Raw genomic sequence first — 17,940 nt, 5'->3', positions numbered from 1 at the left:
CATTTAAATGAAAAGGCAAAAATTATACGTTAAGTGTACATTTCTTAAAACACAGTTTATTTTCCACAAAAAGCTGTGCGAACTACAGAAAATTTGTACTATTCAACGCGGTTCCTCGTTAATATCTTTAAGCTCTAATTCGACTTCCTCGTCAAAGATTTTCAAATCTTTCACGAAGTACCAGACACCCAAGTCAAATATGGTTCCTATGGTAACAAAGCTGGCTGCAGTAAAGTTCATTCTATACCTTAATATTTCGCCATTGTACAGCCAACAGTTTCCTGTTCCTGTACAAGTCTTTCCCCAAACCAAACATGCCTTATCTATAAACAGAATTGATTTTAGTTTCAGCCCCAATTAGTGTGCGACAGAAGTTATTTGTACCTAGAATGTATCCAAACAATATAGGAGATGGAATAAAAGCGCAAAGGCTTGTTACCATTACTCCAAACCCCATGGCTACTGGTTTATCCCTTTCTTCCACGCATCTGTAATTTCAAACAGTTTAAATCCCTGTTTAATAACACTTAGTATTTTCTTTACCTTACTGTAACTAAAAAATTCGATGCTCTTCCTGTAGCCCCGCTAAATTTCAAAATACATACAACAACAAGAAATACATAAAATTTGTTGACGCAATCAATGGGGCAATTGCCTTGAAAGGCTTTACCACCTTGACCATGAGTTTCTTCTTTTGTTTCGAGGAGATTGTTTGGCAGCGCCAGGGAAACATTTGAACTAACGGGGGAGATGCAAGCGCAATTTGAATAAACAAAAGAACCGTTGAATTTTTGTTTCCCCGTACACCCTGCATGACAAGCAGATATAAAAGTTGTTTTACCATCTTCAGAACATACTGGGTTATATTTTACATAATCGCAATGGCATTTTTGATTACAAGGAAACTTAGGATTTAATCTAAAACAATAACGAACACCAAATAGTGTTTCCTTAATACGTAGATATACTCACTCCCCAGATGGTGTTAGAGGGTTTTTGTTCTTTATTTCCATACATCCGAGGAAGGCGTAAGAAATCATCCCGATTACAGAAACAGCGCCAACTATTACATTCCACGCGGCCAAATAACGAGCTCTTGGTTTACATTTGGAAATAATTACACCAGACAGTAACACGCCTATTGCGGAAAATACCAAACTAACTGTACCAGTGATCAGGCTTGACGCTGAAGCAGACTGGTGGTAAATAGATTCAATATATTTTGGCAGAAATATCCAATAAGGCATGTATCCCAAGAAGTAGAAAACGGCGGCGAAATTATTTAACATCAAAGTTGGATTGGCGAGTAGCCTCTTGAATGTTTTTAACATATCTTAAACGAAAAACGTGAAATCTATCATTTTGGGGCTGTTTTGTCGAATATACCAAACGTTTTCTAACTGTTTGTCATGCGACTGTAACTTCTAACACAGGTTTTAATTATTTTTTAATACAGGTGCAACAGAATGATGAGGATACCGTGGATAGAGAAGGTTAGAAATGAAGAGGTATTAGAAAGAATAGTAGGAGAAGTCAATAATAAATAGGCGAGATAGGTTGGTAGGACACCTTCTTAGGCATGAAGGAGTAGATGTAGATGTAGATGTGGGATGTTCTAGTTTTAGGTAAATGCGAAGATTAGCTCAGGATAGTAAAAGAGTGGAGGCGCGTGTCCAACCAGTCTTAGGACTGACGACCTTACGATGATGATGAAAAGAACAAATTCTGATAATACTGCAAAAGTAAAATTCAAAGATGATAACGTGTGTGATTGTGGTTCTTAAAAGAGTTGAAATTAACCTTTGAACGAGGTAGGTATTTCAGCATCGTCCTCTAATGTATTTTTAGAAGCTTTCGAGCTCATTTGCCTTGTCAATCTTCTGGCAGCTGCTCTCGGTAACGATTTAGGAAAGAGGGCTAACACGGAAGAAAGTGCAAATATTGGTAATGCGAGAATTATCCATCCCAACCACCATGCACCCAGCCACCGTTGATCTTGATACGTAATTGTGGGAGTCAACGTAGGAGATATGTAAATTCTAAGACAAAACGACGCCAATGTGTACCCAATCATCGGACCCAACATCTTTAAAAAAAATGATATACCTGAAAGTCAAATAGCGATAATGATTTTAGGAATGAAATTAATATACACATTTTCTATATGCATAGGGGTTAAGTGAGAATATTTACTTATAACCGCTGGTGTTTTTGATTTTTTAATATTATCGTCCATATACGAGACTCCTAGTGAATAATAGAGAGAGCCCACTCCAGAAATGAACTGTCCAATGAAAAAAATTATTTGAGGGGTTGAAGATCCTTTTTTCATGGCGCATTCTGTTGTGACGTTGCTCGTTTTACATATAGACCTTTTCGAACTGGTATCTATCGAATTGGTTAAGTTACTTTTAAGGATCGGCCCATATTCCTTTGTTAATAATAAAGCATCTTCTCCTGGTCCAAAGAAAAAGTGCGGGGAAGCTGACAAAAGGCAGAATAAGACAACCGAGTACATGCCTAACGCCATCCATCTCGGTTTATGTCTTCTTCCTGCATAATAACTTAGCACTGCTGCCACCAATAGTTGACTCAGGTCATTTCCAACAGTTATTATGCCTAAAATACCCAATAGCTACCACACACGAGTCAAACAAAATGGAAGAAATGTGTGCACTTATGTGATCACGAACCTGTAGTTCTACTAGTGATTTTAAATCGCTTTTCTAGAGTTGTAATGGTCCCATTAAAATAAGCAAACGTTGAACCATACAAACATCCTAATATACCATACAATATTATGAAAGCTTTTTTGTTTGCAAATTTCTGAAGAAAGCGACCTTTAAAAATCCAAAAGCCGCATAGCGTCTCATCGTCCGTCAACTTTCTAATCGTAAGCATAGGTTCAATTTCCGTTTCCTGTTTTTCATTTCTTAACAAATCGCCTTGTCTCGTCACACAATTCGATGACATCTTCTGGTGTCAACTGTGCACCATTTTACTAAAACACTAGAGAAATCAACCAGACATCATAAAAATTAATAATCACGTAAAATTTAACATAAATACCGAACGCACTGAAGCGAATGGAACGAAATCAAAAATGGAAAGAGATATGCTATTATTTCTGCAAATAGAGCGCAATGGTGTTATCTAAAAAAATGTCAACACTAACGCCATTGTGGAAACGTAATATTTACCTTGCGAAAGGTAATCATAAATTTTTTACTATCAGCAATCAACTTGAGGTATATAATAAGCTACCATTAATAATTGCAATTTTTCATAAATCTTCAATGAATTACAAAAAAGAGATCATCAAAAGACTACTAATACGAATCGCTAAAGCTTGTGTCTCTGTCTTGACCTTGGAAGCTTTTGCAGAAATAAAATGTAAATGTGAAGTAGCACAAGAAGATAATAAAGCATAATTCTTTTGAAAAATGATAGTTACTTAACTTACCTAACAAAAATAAGTTGTAAATAATTCACGAACCACTATTTACTTAAAGTCGCATACGTCTTTGTAAAAAAATGATTTAAATTACATATGTACTTGGTCTTGTTGATAATAATCAGCGAGATAGTTTATTTATAAAGTGTTCAAACTATACACATCGCTGCAGATACACGACAAGAGAATAGTAAATGGTGTGTTGTAATAGTAAGTGTGTTAGTGGAACCATTCATTTAATGATGATATACTCAACTTAATTTCAGTATAACAGGAGCAGGCCCATAAGCGAATATGTGCAAGAAAACTACCGCAAGAGAACAATAATCATACAATTAATCGTTAACAACACCGGAAGTTATACTAGTGTACTATTCTTTAAACTTTATGTTAGTAGGTAGTAAATTACTATTTCAGATGAGTCTTGAACACACTGTTTTAATTTTTGTTTAGTAAAATTCAGAATAAAAAATACTCACACTTTATCTTTCTAATACTATTACTATCTACTATTGCTTATCACTATTTCTAACCGCTAAAATGTTTCGGTTTGTGTTATTTAATAATTATTTATAATACAAGCACATTCAATACACACACCCAGTCAGTCATGCATCTACGATACAATTACACACTAATTAATTTATAATTGTTAGTACAAACTCGGAATTTGTCTTCAGGTTTGGTTAACTGGTTAACAAAAGGAAGTTAGTTTTGAACTAATTTACTTTAAAATTAAAATGATAACTGCATAATAATAATCATAGTCGAAACATCGCATTGCACCAAACCAATATTAGGCTTGCCGCGAGATATGCGTGATATTAAAATTTTATTTACATATCTTCTAGATTATATTAAGAGGGAGATCAGTTGCCAGGAAACGTTATCTGCATGAATTCAAGTAGATAAATTCATTCTAACACAGAGGTTCTCAAACTTGTTTCGTCTACTGCCTTTGAGAATTAATTATTTTAATTTACCTAAACATACTTAGTTACGGTTGTTTTCTATTCTGAATAGATTTCTCGAAAGAAAAATGAGTTAGAAGTAACCTCAAGTGTGAGTAATGACATAAATAAACATATTTTTAACTTCAAACAGTCCTTCAAAGGATATTTGAGTATAGAATCCAATCGCAAATCAGAATAAACTACCAATGTATCGAAATAACTATAAGAATTTGATCGATTTAAGAATTGACCCTCTTTAAAACAAAAATTTGAATTAGCTGATTCAAATTTGAATGATCATCGGATCGGATTTAAAGATGAATACCCTGAGGATGAGCTCTGCCAAAAAAAGCTGGGTAAAAAGGGTTCCGCAAAAAATACGGGTCAAAACGGGTTCTGAAAAAAGAGGGTCAAATGGGTTCTGATAGAAGGGGGTCAAAAAGGGTTCCACAGGAAAAAAAAAATGGGGAATTTTACCGCAACCCTGTAGGACTCTAATGCCCACAGGGGAGCGTTATCGTCCACTTTTGAGAATTTGTACGATTCGAACATTTAGGAAGTTCGTATTGTAGATTTGGTAGACAATATTGGTAATTACAAGTTTATAAGAACAAAGTAGGTAAGTCATTTGTGGGACGATAAAATATTAGATAGAGTCGAAGGTATTAGCATAAAGCGTCAGCGGCAAGGACGATAGCGATCCTTTGGTAGCATCTTCCTTAGCTACAATTTCTTTTTAAGCAGCTCCTAACGAACATGCAATTTTTCATTACGTGCAAAGATTAACTACGTGATCAGATTGCAACAAGAGGAAGTTGGCGGTGTCCACGGGCACCGTCCACCCACCCACCAAACGTCCGCCCTCCACCCCTCTTCTTATTCGCGTTCTTCTCATGATACTTCCGAAGCCTCTTCGGCAGTGCTTCATCATACTTTTTAAGCCCCGGTCACGCTCATAACGTCGCCACCGAATCGCGCCTAAAGCACGTATTAATGGCGGAACAGATGAACAACAAGAGAAAAAAAAAGTTATTCAAATTAAAAATGTAATTTCGGGCCTAAGAAAGTTATTACATTTTAATCCTCGACCCCTGATACTCGGGCGACTTGAAAGCTGGCTGTTAAAAATTTAAGCGCGTCGAAAAGACAAAGCAAGGAGAATAAGGGCTCTCCGTTTCTGCCACCTCCGGCGTACAGTAGGTACGTAGCGCTGCTCTTTCTTCTTCTGTTCTTTCTCGCCGAACAAGCCACCGAATACATTAGGCGATCGGAGAAAGAGTTGAATCCTGGGCGAAGAATTACGGAACCATTATACGAGGATTATGAGAAAATCACGAGCTCGACCTTCTTACACTCCCCTCGCTTGTGACTGTGATGACGCAAAGTAAAACAGGCGAACACCACCCGACGCGATGCGGCTTCGCATTGTCTTGGACCGGCTCGTTTGGAAAAACCAGTAAATATTCCAGAGATACTTGTCCTGACGACTAATTCCGCACGATACTCCCTAAGACCATTAAAACTCTAAACGCAATGCCAGTCGGGCTTTCATTATTTGTAATCTCGCCGGTCTTACAGAAAAAGTTTCCATTTATTTTTAATTCCTTCTATTTCGCTCTTTTATTGAAAGATTATTGCTCCTACAATAAACGACATTGCCATTAAACTCTACAAATTCGACGGTTTCTTCTAACGTTAACTTAAAACCCACAACAACCACATCAACACACTAAAATACTATAACAACAACACTAATTTACTTTCAATTATCCATTAATACGATATATTATCACGAAAATAATCATCATCAAGTCTGCAAGATCCACTTCATAACGATGTGGCCAATAACGCATATATATATATGTTTGGTAATTAGCCTACTGCTAATGTGTCTGTCCATTAAAACTACTACAGTTTTTGAATTCCAGTAGCCAATAAAACTCTTACCCTGTAGACAAAATTGTATTCCTTTAGACGCTGTCAAGTACCTCAGAAAATGACACCTACCGATGGAAAACGAAAACAGGCGAAAAAATACTGGAGGTATCCGGAAAACTATCGTTGGAATAATTTCGTCAATTAAAAGGTTTCAAACAACTAATTGTCTAATGTCACTGTTGACCTATAACCTTTTCGACGAAAAATGCATTAGACTACACACAGGTATTTCCAATTAATGGGAAAGCAGGAAAAACTTTCCATACAAACTAAAAACCAAGACTAATTGAATTGCCGTCAGTTAATCACATTAACTGAAAGATTAAACGAATTTACCGACGCGATCGCTTCCCCTTATTTTTGGACTCTTTGGTAACGGATGTGACCAATTAGGTGAGTAACTGTATACACATGATTGGCCGTGGATAGATCGGTGCTGCTTTGAACCGTTTAAAGGACAAATTTTTGCAGAGATGTCGATGCAGCGGAGAAGAGAGCACTTGATGTAATTTACTTGCAGCAGCCATCCTCGTTCAAAATTATAAACCCATACTGAATGTTCAACACAAAACACCAAGCAGCGAAAACGAAAAAGACAATCTGTAATTTCTTCACGAAAATTAAAAGGATCTCGGTAAAATTTTCCGAAGATAACCATCAATATAATTGACTCTGTCTTCCTTTAATCCTTGTTAATTATTAATAAGTTTCTGGATAACATACTGTCGAATGTACCGAACACTAGTCCCTATCCAACGTCACCCTTTCACAACTTCTTCAAATAAAAATTAGAAAACGCCTTTCGGGAGATTTATCTTCAAGAACACCCTGTAAAACGTCCGATTATATCAACCGCACTTACTCTACATAGTAAAGTAAATATTAGTTGAACTCCAGCACAACTTTATTAGGGAAATTAATGTGATGTCGATGTCGAGAACGGTCCAGCCCTAACTCGCTTAACTACTGCTGATACTATCCACCACTGTCAACGAACCTCGACAAGTCCTACACTTTTACCCCTTGGCTGAGTTTCGGAAGGTAATTCTAACATTTCTCTTACCGTTTCGTCTTCTTTAGAAAGTCAGAAATCATTACCAAAAATTAAATATCAAAACCAACTGACATACACAAGCAACCAGTAACGAAAGCTCATCAAAATTAGTAATAATCAAATTTCAAATGGTTAAAATATTTTTTATTTATGTGGATAGAGCCATACGTGTAGGTATATATAGGGTTGTTCGGAAAGTCATTTCGTTTTTTTTTGTGGAAATGAAAGACAGTTTTCGTATAATAAACAAATACTTTATTAAATTATATATTGACCGTTCTGGTCCAACACCTTTTTCCATATTTCTGGTAGTAGCATAATTCCACGCTCATAAAATTTTTGGTCTTTGCTGGCAAAAAACTGATCGAGGAGGTTTTTGACCTCCTCATTTGAGGTGAAGGTTTTACCGTCTAAAAAATTTTGGAGTGACCGGAACAAATAATAATCCGATGGTGCTAGGTCTGGAGAATATGGTGGGTGTGAGGTCTCGCGTTGTCTTGGTGAAACACTACACCTTTCCTGATGATTAGTTCTGACCTTTTCTGTTGAAGTGCATCATTCAGTTTGTCCAGCTGATGACAGTAGACTTCCGAATTAATCGTTGTGTTATCCGGTAAAAGCTCAAAAAAAACGATTCCTTTAAAATCCCACCAAACAGACAGCATCACCTTTTTTTGGTGAATATCGGCTTTGGAAATGGTTTGAGCCGGTTCATCTTTTTTGCTCCATGACCTCTTGCGTTTGACGTTGTTGTATACAACCCATTTTTCGTCCCCTGTGATGATGCGCTTCAAAAACGGATCATTTTCGTGACGTTTGAGAAGGGAATCGCAGACGTCAATGCGGCGACACAGATTTCTCTCTGTGAGAACATGGGGAACCCATACATCGAGCTTCGAGGATAATCCCAGGCCTTTCAAGTGGTCATAAACTGTTGAATTTGATAAATTTAAGCTCAATCCGATCCCACGTGTTGTTATTCGCCGGTTCACATCAACTGATGCCTTCATCGCGTCTTTATCAGCTTCAACCGGCCTTCCCGAACGTGGTGCATCTTCGACATCAAAATTGCCGGATCGAAATTTAGCGAACCAGTTCTGGCACTGGCGTACTGTCAACACACCTTCTCCATACACATCAGTCAATTTCTTTCTGGCTTGAACAGCATTTTTACCCTTTCTGTAGTAAAACAGTAAGATATGTCGAAAATGCTGCTTCCATATTTAAAAGGGCACCAACCAAAAACTACTGGGATTAATTGGAATTTTTCACACACAAGCCTTGCTATATGAGCTCTCAAAGCATATAAAAATTATTCGGCTTAAATGTAAAGTTGGGTGCAAAAGAATACAATTAAATCCTCTGTCGAGAAAAAACGAAATAACTTTCCGAACAACTCGATAATTGCGTGTACCTGATACACATGCAAGGTTTCAGCTGAAGAATTAACGTAACTAGCAATAGTGGCGATGACGTATGGTGCGAAGACAGCGTAGCCCCAGTTTCAGCATCTTTCAGAGCTTGATCAAATGTGTTTTCGGATATTAAACATAATACGATGCTGATCCGAATTAATTCTCGATTCCGAGCAGCAAAGCAGAGCAACGGTATTAACAACTGCCATCCTTGCACCTACAAGGGCCGTTTCATCCTCTTCAAGTTCAAGAGACACCGCAAGAAGATTATTACCAACGATGTAAATCTAATGGTTAACCACAATCTATTGCTGTCTCATCCTTCATCCATCCATACATTCTATCACCTACCTAATACAACCCTTTAGTTACTGTTTAATCACTGGTGTTATTGATTTCTAGTATCTAATACAATTAACGGTAATTTAAACGTAAATTTTCATCGAGATATAATTATAAACTACGCATAATGGAAACCCCACATGACGTGACAAATTCTACGTTACTAATCATGCTAGACGTCCGAATAGTGTGAACAAACTGAAGTTTCGATTATAGAAACGAATGTCCATTAGAAATAGTTAATCAAAAAGCAAAGTTAATTGTTAATTGTAGATATTTATAACATATCAAAGATACAACTAACATTCATTAACGCAAAAAAATCGATAAAGTATAATCGCTATCCTGCTGTATATAGTGTGTATATATACTGGAAGGTTGGTGTTTGGTGTGGTTGGTTAAAGAGAGAGATTTTTTCCCGAATTAATGTAGGAGAAAATATGCTGTCTTAAGAGGAAGTAATCCAGGATATTGCGGAAGAAGGAAGGGTGTTCGGCGTAAGCGCGGTACAAAGAGAGAAGAACAAGTAAATTAGAAATTAACATTTCTTATAAAAAGACGGTGACTCTTAATAGTCAGATTGTTCTGCTCTACGGACGCTGTCTTTATTTCTGAAAAGGCGAGCTTAAATATGGCCGCAATTATTCTAAATACGGCATTAAAACCTTCTAGATAGCTATTCTTTCCAGACCGCGGCTCTGTAATGTATCTGGTACCGTGGAAAATAGAGAAATAACAAAAGATTGGCTTAAGTCTGTCGCTACCGCAAAAGAAGTCTCTTGATGAGGATGAACGATAAAGGCTTGCCGTTGAACAGGTGGTAATTCGGGAGACTTCCTATTTTGCATAACAATCGCCCTTTAAGTAGCCTATATCATCAGCTCGTTTTCCTTTTACCATTATTTACGGGGAAATGTTTGAGACGACTCGCTCGTTCAATCTCTCAAGATTCTGCCAACCAAATCCTTCACCGACCAAATAAATCACATTTAAAAACCCCTTTCTCTTTCATTATTCAACTCTATTCTTTCACATTTATATGCCAAACGATTAAGCAGCAAAAGTCTCACAACACGAGTTATTGAACTGTTCGACACATTAAAATCAACCCTTATTATTACTTCAAATAATTTTTCTCTGAATCTATCACTTCTATGCTCGCGAACCGTTAATTTAGAAATTCGAAAAAGGTTGTTAAAGGTGTATGTTTGGAGCACGGCGTTGTACGGGTGCGAAACATGGACAGTGGGAGCGGCGGAAAAGAAAAGGTTAGAAGCGTTCGAAATGTGGTGTTATAGGCGGATGATGAGGATATCGTGGGTAGAAAAGGTTAGAAATGAAGAGGTATTGGAAAGAATAGGAGAACAGAGGACTCTATGGAAGTCAATAAAAAATAGGCGAGATAGGTTGGTAGGACACCTTCTCAGGCATGAAGGTCTAGTCAGAGACATATTAGAGGCAGAAACAGGAGTTAGGAGGGGTAGAGGTAGACCTAGATTAGATTACTCTTCGCAAATTGTTAAGGATGTGGGCTGTTCTAGTTTTAGGGAAATGCGAAGTTTAGCTCAGGATAGGAAAGAGTGGAGGTACGTGTCCACCAGTCTTAAGACTGATGACCTTATGATGATGATGATGATGATGAATCTAACATACGTATAAATAACTCGGGAAAACTAGTGGTTAGCAAAATTGATCTTGGTCATTCTGACCAAAATATTTTTAGTATTTGAAATTTTCAAGTTGCTATGTTTTGCTTTGCTTTGCTCATTACTAGGGAAAACGCGTAACACCCAGCTAATTTTTTTAATAATACATAAAGGCATTTAAATATCTATCAAGTAAACATGTTTTGATGGTTCCAACTACATTTTTTTTACATTATGGGTTTCCACTTGTGCAAGCTTACTTAGAAATCAACGCCCCTCTGAATGAAAAATGCAACTTCGAAAGCAGAAAACAAATTTTCCTTGAAAATCGTGTCATGTACCATGTTGTACTTAAGTATTATTAAAATTACTGAAACTTGACAACCGTCAGAAAGTACGTGCTACAGGAATTGCCTAAGCCAAATTCACAATCAGTATATAAAGCTGATTTAAACATGTTGAGAATTACAATATTGTAACGAGGCAAAGTGCTGTTAACATTTAGGTGCACGGTTATTATGTGGCACATATTTCTTTTAAAATTTATAAGATCTTTCGCGCTGAGTGGAAGATTTAGGAACACTGATATTCAAATATATATGACTATTTTATTTACTAGGAAGCAGATTAGCTCACCAGACTCTTGGCTTCAAGATTTATCGGCGCCTCGAAGTGAATTATTAACTTTATCTTTCCGAAACCGAATGGCCATATCCATACCAAGTAGAAAACTTTCAAGTCCTTCCCTTGGAGTAATTCTTGATCATTTACATAAGCAAATACTAGCCGTACTTACGAAATTTATCTAACAACACAGGAAGGAAACTTTTTGAATTTGCACAGCAAAATAAAACAAATAATTGCATAATTTATTGATTTTATTAAACACGCAATAACGATCGGCTTTTGACGATGTCGCCTCAACATTTGGTATTTTTGATTTCAGAGAATTAGTGATTAAAGTACGAAACATCAACGGAGAGAAAGTAAAGCTTCAGAGGCCTTAAATACAAAGAATTCACGAAGCTTCCCAAGGGTATTTCGAGATACTTAAGAGGAAAAGAAATGTCACGATTAAAAACTTGTACCATCGAGGAAAGCCGATTCAATGGCGATGAATAACAAATTTTAGATGATAACGTGCAATGAGCTGAAATTAGTCCTTTGAGTATTTGTACGTTCACGCTTTTTTGCTTCTGAAAAACTTTTCTAAAGAACACGTCTTATAAATAATAACTTCAGATATTTTTAATTGGGAAAATTATTTTTCTAAATTCACCACAATCTGCTTCGTTATAGGTACGTAAGTACTTGAAACCTACTTATATATTTTAAATATGTATCTACAATAAAAGGAAGCATTCTAATTATTTATTTGTCTACTTACAAGAAAACAATATTTTTAAGGGAAAACTCACACGTTTTTCTCAGGCACTGTTCGACGAAAAAAATTCTACAGTAATAATCATATTGATTTGCATATTTTCCAGTAATTGTCCTCAAAAATAATTACCTACATATAAATTTTAGAAAGAGAAATTTCATTGGGAAAAGGCAAGGACTAAAAAAGCTCAAGTCCAAAATTGTTTCCGAAATTAACTTTTATAATAATAAATTGGAAAACTTTTTCTTCAACGACATTTTATTGACATTGGCCATTTTTTTTATTAGTTCCATTCGAAATAAATAGAGTAATTTTGCGTTGCCTTACATTGTAATATTCCTGTGAACTGTTTCCTTTGCGAGAGTTAGTTCCCTAAGTTCTTTTGGCCCTAATAGTTCATATTAACTCACAAGTCGAACACCGTTTCGTCTATAAATCTCCAAGGAAATATTAGCATATTAATATTTGCAAAGTAACTAAGGAACCTTCCTTTAACGTTACTCTACATCGACGGCAAAGCTGTTGAATAATCCCTTCAAACGTCATCTCCAGGGAGTTACCAACGATCTAACTACATGTACAGTTAGATATAGCATATAATATCTATTACACAAACTGATTGGCAATAAGATTTCAATTATTATAATAATTGTCTACTACAATTTATCCGATATAAATAATTATTTTTATATAGCAATTAGCTGTAAGAATCTATTCAGTTTTCTTTTTATGTATAGGCAGGTATTTATAAAGAAATAAGAAAACATTACTTACATACATCTTTGGTGAAATAGTAAATATCTTCGAATATGATACGATAGGTATACATTTCATACGAATTTAGTTCAATCCCTTGGCATGCGTTTTGAGTGAGTATATTACAGGCAAAATTGCTTTGTACGACTTCTGTAATACGCATATACACGCTAGATTTAAGCGAGCTACCACCATAAAACCGCCACCCTAATATATTTAAATTGAAAATTGAAATGCTTCTGTTATGAATTTCTAAACTGCTTCGATAAAGTCGACAGTTTTCTTAATTTATTTCACTCTCCTAAGACATGGTAAGTACAAAATATAGACCCGTCTATATACCATTCGAATATAGTGAAAAATTGGTAATATTCCAATAGTACATAAAGGCCCTGTTACAACATGTATCAACCTTTATAAAATATGATTACGTACATTTTTAAGAACGATAAATTTAAACTTATTTTTAGTCATTAATTTTTTCTCAAACTTTTCATTCATAACTATAAGGTTTTTCGGAAAGTCATTTCGTTTTTTTTGTGGAAATGAAAGACAGTTTTCGTATAATAAACAAATACTTTTTTAAATTATATATTGACCGTTCTGGTCCAACACCTTTTGCCATATTTCTGGTAGTAGCATAATTCCACGCTCATAAAATTTTTGGTCTTTGCTGGCAAAAAACTGATCGAGGAGGTTTTTGACCTCCTCATTTGAGGTGAAGGTTTTACCGTCTAAAAAATTTTGGAGTGACCGGAACAAATAATAATCCGATGGTGCCAGGTCTGGAGAATATGGTGGGTGTAGCATTGTATCCCATTCAAGCTGTAAAAGCTTTTGGCGAGTGACCAAACTTGTGTGAGGTCTCGCGTTGTCTTGGTGAAACACTACACCTTTCCTGTTGATTAGTTCTGACCTTTTCTGTTGAAGTGCATCATTCAGTTTGTCCAGCTGATGACAGTAGACTTCCGAATTAATCGTTGTGTTATCCGGTAAAAGCTCAAAAAAAACGATTCCTTTAAAATCCCACCAAACAGACAGCATCACCTTTTTTTGGTGAATATCGGCTTTGGAAATGGTTTGAGCCGGTTCATCTTTTTTGCTCCATGACCTCTTGCGTTTGACGTTGTTGTATACAACCCATTTTTCGTCCCCAGTGATGATGCGCTTCAAAAACGGATCATTTTCGTGACGTTTGAGAAGCGAATCGCAGACGTCAATGCGGCGACACAGATTTCTCTCTGTGAGAACATGGGGAACCCATACATCGAGCTTCGAGGATAATCCCAGGCCTTTCAAGTGGTCATAAACTGTTGAATTTGATAAATTTAACCTCAATCCGATCTCACGTGTTGTTATTCGCCGGTTCACATCAACTAATGCCTTTATCGCGTCTTTATCAGCTTCAACCGGCCTTCCCGAACGTGGTGCATCTTCGACATCAAAATTGCCGGATCGAAATTTAGCGAACCAGTTCTGGCACTGGCGTACTGTCAACACACCTTCTCCATACACATCAGTCAATTTCTTTCTGGCTTGAACAGCATTTTTACCCTTTCTGTAGTAAAACAGTAAGATATGTCGAAAATGCTGCTTATCGCTCTCCATATTTAAAAGGGCACCAACCAAAAACTACTGCGTAGAATTAATTGGAATTTTTCACACACAAGCCTTGCTATATGAGCTCTCAAAACATATAAAAATTATACAGCTTAAATGTGAAGTTGGGTGCAAAAGAATACAATTAAATCCTCTGTCGGAGGAAATGACTTTCCGAACAACCCGATAAAATTGAAATTGAAAATTTCGATATTAACTAGACTTTTTTTATATACATGCAGTATTTAGTCTTTTCTAACTAGCTGAGCGAGGAACAGAAGAACCATTTTCATCAACATTTATATCTGCAAATTGTAACTACATTTTAATAACTCTCAATTCACTACAACTTGTAGCGTAAAGCTGCACAGCAGAGGTAAGTATCTCATCTTCCAGATGCTCCAAAGTTTTCAGATAGTTTAAGAAGGTAACTTCACATTAGAACTTGGCAAAACTTATTAATCGCAGAAAAACAAAAGGTAAAATATGACAAACTAATGGCGATATTAGAGAAATTATTTGAAAACTAATTAGGTATGACAGCGTTCCTGTACGATTCGGGAAAACCTTAACTTGAATACAACATAAAGCGAGCGTTCGTTCAGCTGAATTTTCTTTCATCGAGAATATTGCCTACCAGAAGTTTTATTATCGATGGCGGAGACAGAAGGTAAGTAGATGTTAATTTAAGGATTCATCGATTGAAATACTAAAAATCTGTAAGAGAAAGATGCTGCGAACCCTTCTTAAAATCCATTAGTCTTTAATAATAATGTCCGAAGTCTCACAAAGAGCTGTTGAAGCCACCTAAGAGCCCAAGCGGGTCTTATTATTGCTGTATGCTTCGAACAATTAGTAAGGCTAAGTATATTACTTACTACTTACCTTTAGGGCTACAACTGGAACTCAATTTGCGACTCCTTCTGTTATGATATAACCCTTTTTAATCAATATACAGCTAAGGCAAATCTACTACTGTTTTAATGCTTTTACACCAACGGATCTTTCTCTATCCTGCTTCCTCCATGATACCTACATGTATCAATCATCCCAATACGTAGCACATTTCTTATCCTTTTTCAGATACTTACGTAATTTTTCAATTCCTACCAAGTATACATATATATACCAGGAAATTATTATTTGTCTACTTGACTATCCTTATCATTTTCAAAAACCACATTTTATATTGTTAATAGATATTTGTTAATTGAGTAATCCAACTTATCAAAATTAAAAAAGGAAATTCGAAAGGAATGATTCAAAAACAATCATACTGATAAGTTTTAGATAATCCAAGAAAATTTTAATCTTTGGATAACAACAATTTTTTTATCCTTTACATTATTCAAGATTAACTGCGATACCTTTTTCGTGTGATAAGGTACTTCACCACTGCGACGCCATATTAATACGTTTTATGCAAATAAATAGGTACCTATGTTAAGTAAGTAAACAATATTATTACATCTACAATTTTTTTCGCAAACTACTAATAAAAATTTTGCTTAAGGTCGTCAGTCTTAAGATCGGTTAGACACGCACCTCCACTCTTTCCTATCCTGAGCTAATCTTCGCATTTCCCTAAAACTAGAACATCCCACATCCTTAACTATTTGCGAACAGTAATCTAATCCAGGTCTACCTCTACCCCTCCTAATTTCCGTTTCTGCCTCTAATATTTTCAGTATTGAACAAAAATTTGTTGTTTACAATAAAAGAAAGAAAAACGGAAAACAAATCTACCTACTGGTTATTCAATAAAAAGGAAAATAACAGACTCGTGTTTTAAAACCTGAATCAAATTAAGTTATATCTAATGATAAGTAATTTAGAATAGTCTTAATTAATAATTAGCATTTTTACATTAGTTGAATATAAGCCAACCAGTTTAGTCCAATTAACTATCATAATAAAAATTCATAAAAATTCCTATTCTATTTATTATATGTACATATTCATAATTATTTCTTAATTCAATTTAAGGCAGAAAATGGAAAAGTGTAAAACAATTTTATACTCAATAATATTACGGTGGTCTACGCCAATCGATTCAACCGACAACTCACCAATTTCTTATTTTTATTTACGCATTTAAATGCGAAGTGTTGGTATGATATAGTTCAGTAGTTTATTATCTATATATGCCGGTAAAATCAAAAGTTTATTCACATAAGCACCTATGTATGTACATATTCATAATTATTTCTTAATTCAATTTAAGGCAGAAAATGGAAAAGTGTAAAACAATTTTATACTCAATAATATTACGGTGGTCTACGCCAATCGATTCAACCGACAACTCACCAATTTCTTATTTTTATTTACGCATTTAAATGCGAAGTGTTGGTATGATATAGTTCAGTAGTTTATTATCTATATATGCCGGTAAAATCAAAAGTTTATTCACATAAGCACCTATGTATGTATATAGGCATATTAATACAACATGTAACTTATCTTGCACTGTTTGATTAAAGTAATCTAAAATCACGGCAGATACCAATATATTTTCACACTCGGATATATCCAAAGATTAAAACATGTAGATCATAAAAAAAAATTATAAACCGCAAACTTGTAGCTCATTGGCGTGCTAAACGATAGATGTAATCACAAAATCGAGATAGTGAGAAACACATCACGTAATCGTAAATATTTTCCATTGGGGTGTCCTCATATAAGTCTGCCCGTGTAAAACGTAGCTGTAATAGATTTGTAACTACTTGATTTTCGATTAATTTCGATACTGGAACGCTTTTACAAAAAAAAAACTTTATAAGTTGTAATTAAATTTCTGTGAAAAAGCTTCACTTAAAAACAATAAACAGGAAACGTTCTGAAAGTAAAATATAATTTTGAGTAGCCTTTTCAAAACTTTGAAAACATTTTTTTTATCAGATGGCTTCACAATTGGCAAGGAGATGTGTCCTAAATTTGTAACGAGGTTGTTTTAATTAATTAATGAATTAATAATAAAATCTAACTTCACACTTGCTGTCGGCATCATTACCTTATGCAAAAGGTTTGTTTTAAATTTTTGGTAATCAAAAATAATTCCAATCTCAATTAACAAACTATTTAAAGTACGAACTGTCTAAACCTACGACTGTCGTAAAAACTAGGTTAAGTAAAAGATAAATAATAAATCAAGTGGTATTAATAAAGCTAAACCGATAACTTTGAACGTTTATATTCCCCGANTTGGTAGGACACCTTCTCAGGCATGAAGGTCTAGTCAGAGACATATTAGAGGCAGAAACAGGAGTTAGGAGGGGTAGAGGTAGACCTAGATTAGATTACTCTTCGCAAATTGTTAAGGATGTGGGCTGTTCTAGTTTTAGGGAAATGCGAAGTTTAGCTCAGGATAGGAAAGAGTGGAGGTACGTGTCCACCAGT

At 35.4% G+C, this 17,940-nt stretch overlaps 1 protein-coding gene across 3 annotated transcripts; it reads right to left on the bottom strand.

The window, feature by feature from the left end:
• Positions 1 to 36: 36 nt before the first annotated feature.
• LOC108738189 (solute carrier organic anion transporter family member 5A1) lies at positions 37 to 4,583 on the bottom strand. 3 transcript variants are annotated; one of them, XM_018471464.2, is made up of 9 exons: positions 4,118 to 4,583; positions 3,464 to 3,761; positions 2,694 to 3,009; positions 2,194 to 2,619; positions 1,801 to 2,106; positions 973 to 1,333; positions 544 to 918; positions 385 to 488; positions 37 to 323 (listed from the first exon to the last, which is right to left on the bottom strand). In XM_018471464.2, exons 3-9 carry the CDS (start codon positions 2,971 to 2,973, stop codon positions 103 to 105), a joined length of 2,073 nt encoding a protein of 690 aa, XP_018326966.1. In that variant the 5' UTR covers positions 2,974 to 3,009; positions 3,464 to 3,761; positions 4,118 to 4,583; the 3' UTR covers positions 37 to 102. The 3 variants fall into 3 exon arrangements, with proteins under 3 accessions (XP_018326966.1, XP_018326967.1, XP_018326968.1); XM_018471465.2 differs by lacking the exon at positions 4,118 to 4,583 and having other exon boundaries at positions 2,694 to 3,001; positions 3,464 to 4,111; XM_018471466.2 differs by lacking the exons at positions 3,464 to 3,761; positions 4,118 to 4,583 and adding an exon at positions 3,070 to 3,172.
• Between the last annotated feature and the right edge of the window lie 13,357 nt (positions 4,584 to 17,940).

This window comes from Agrilus planipennis, unplaced genomic scaffold (genome assembly GCF_000699045.2).
Source record: "Agrilus planipennis isolate EAB-ADULT unplaced genomic scaffold, Apla_2.0 scaffold88, whole genome shotgun sequence".
NCBI classification, from domain to species: Eukaryota; Metazoa; Arthropoda; class Insecta; order Coleoptera; family Buprestidae; genus Agrilus; species Agrilus planipennis.
This window is presented reverse-complemented; position numbering and strand designations above follow the sequence as displayed.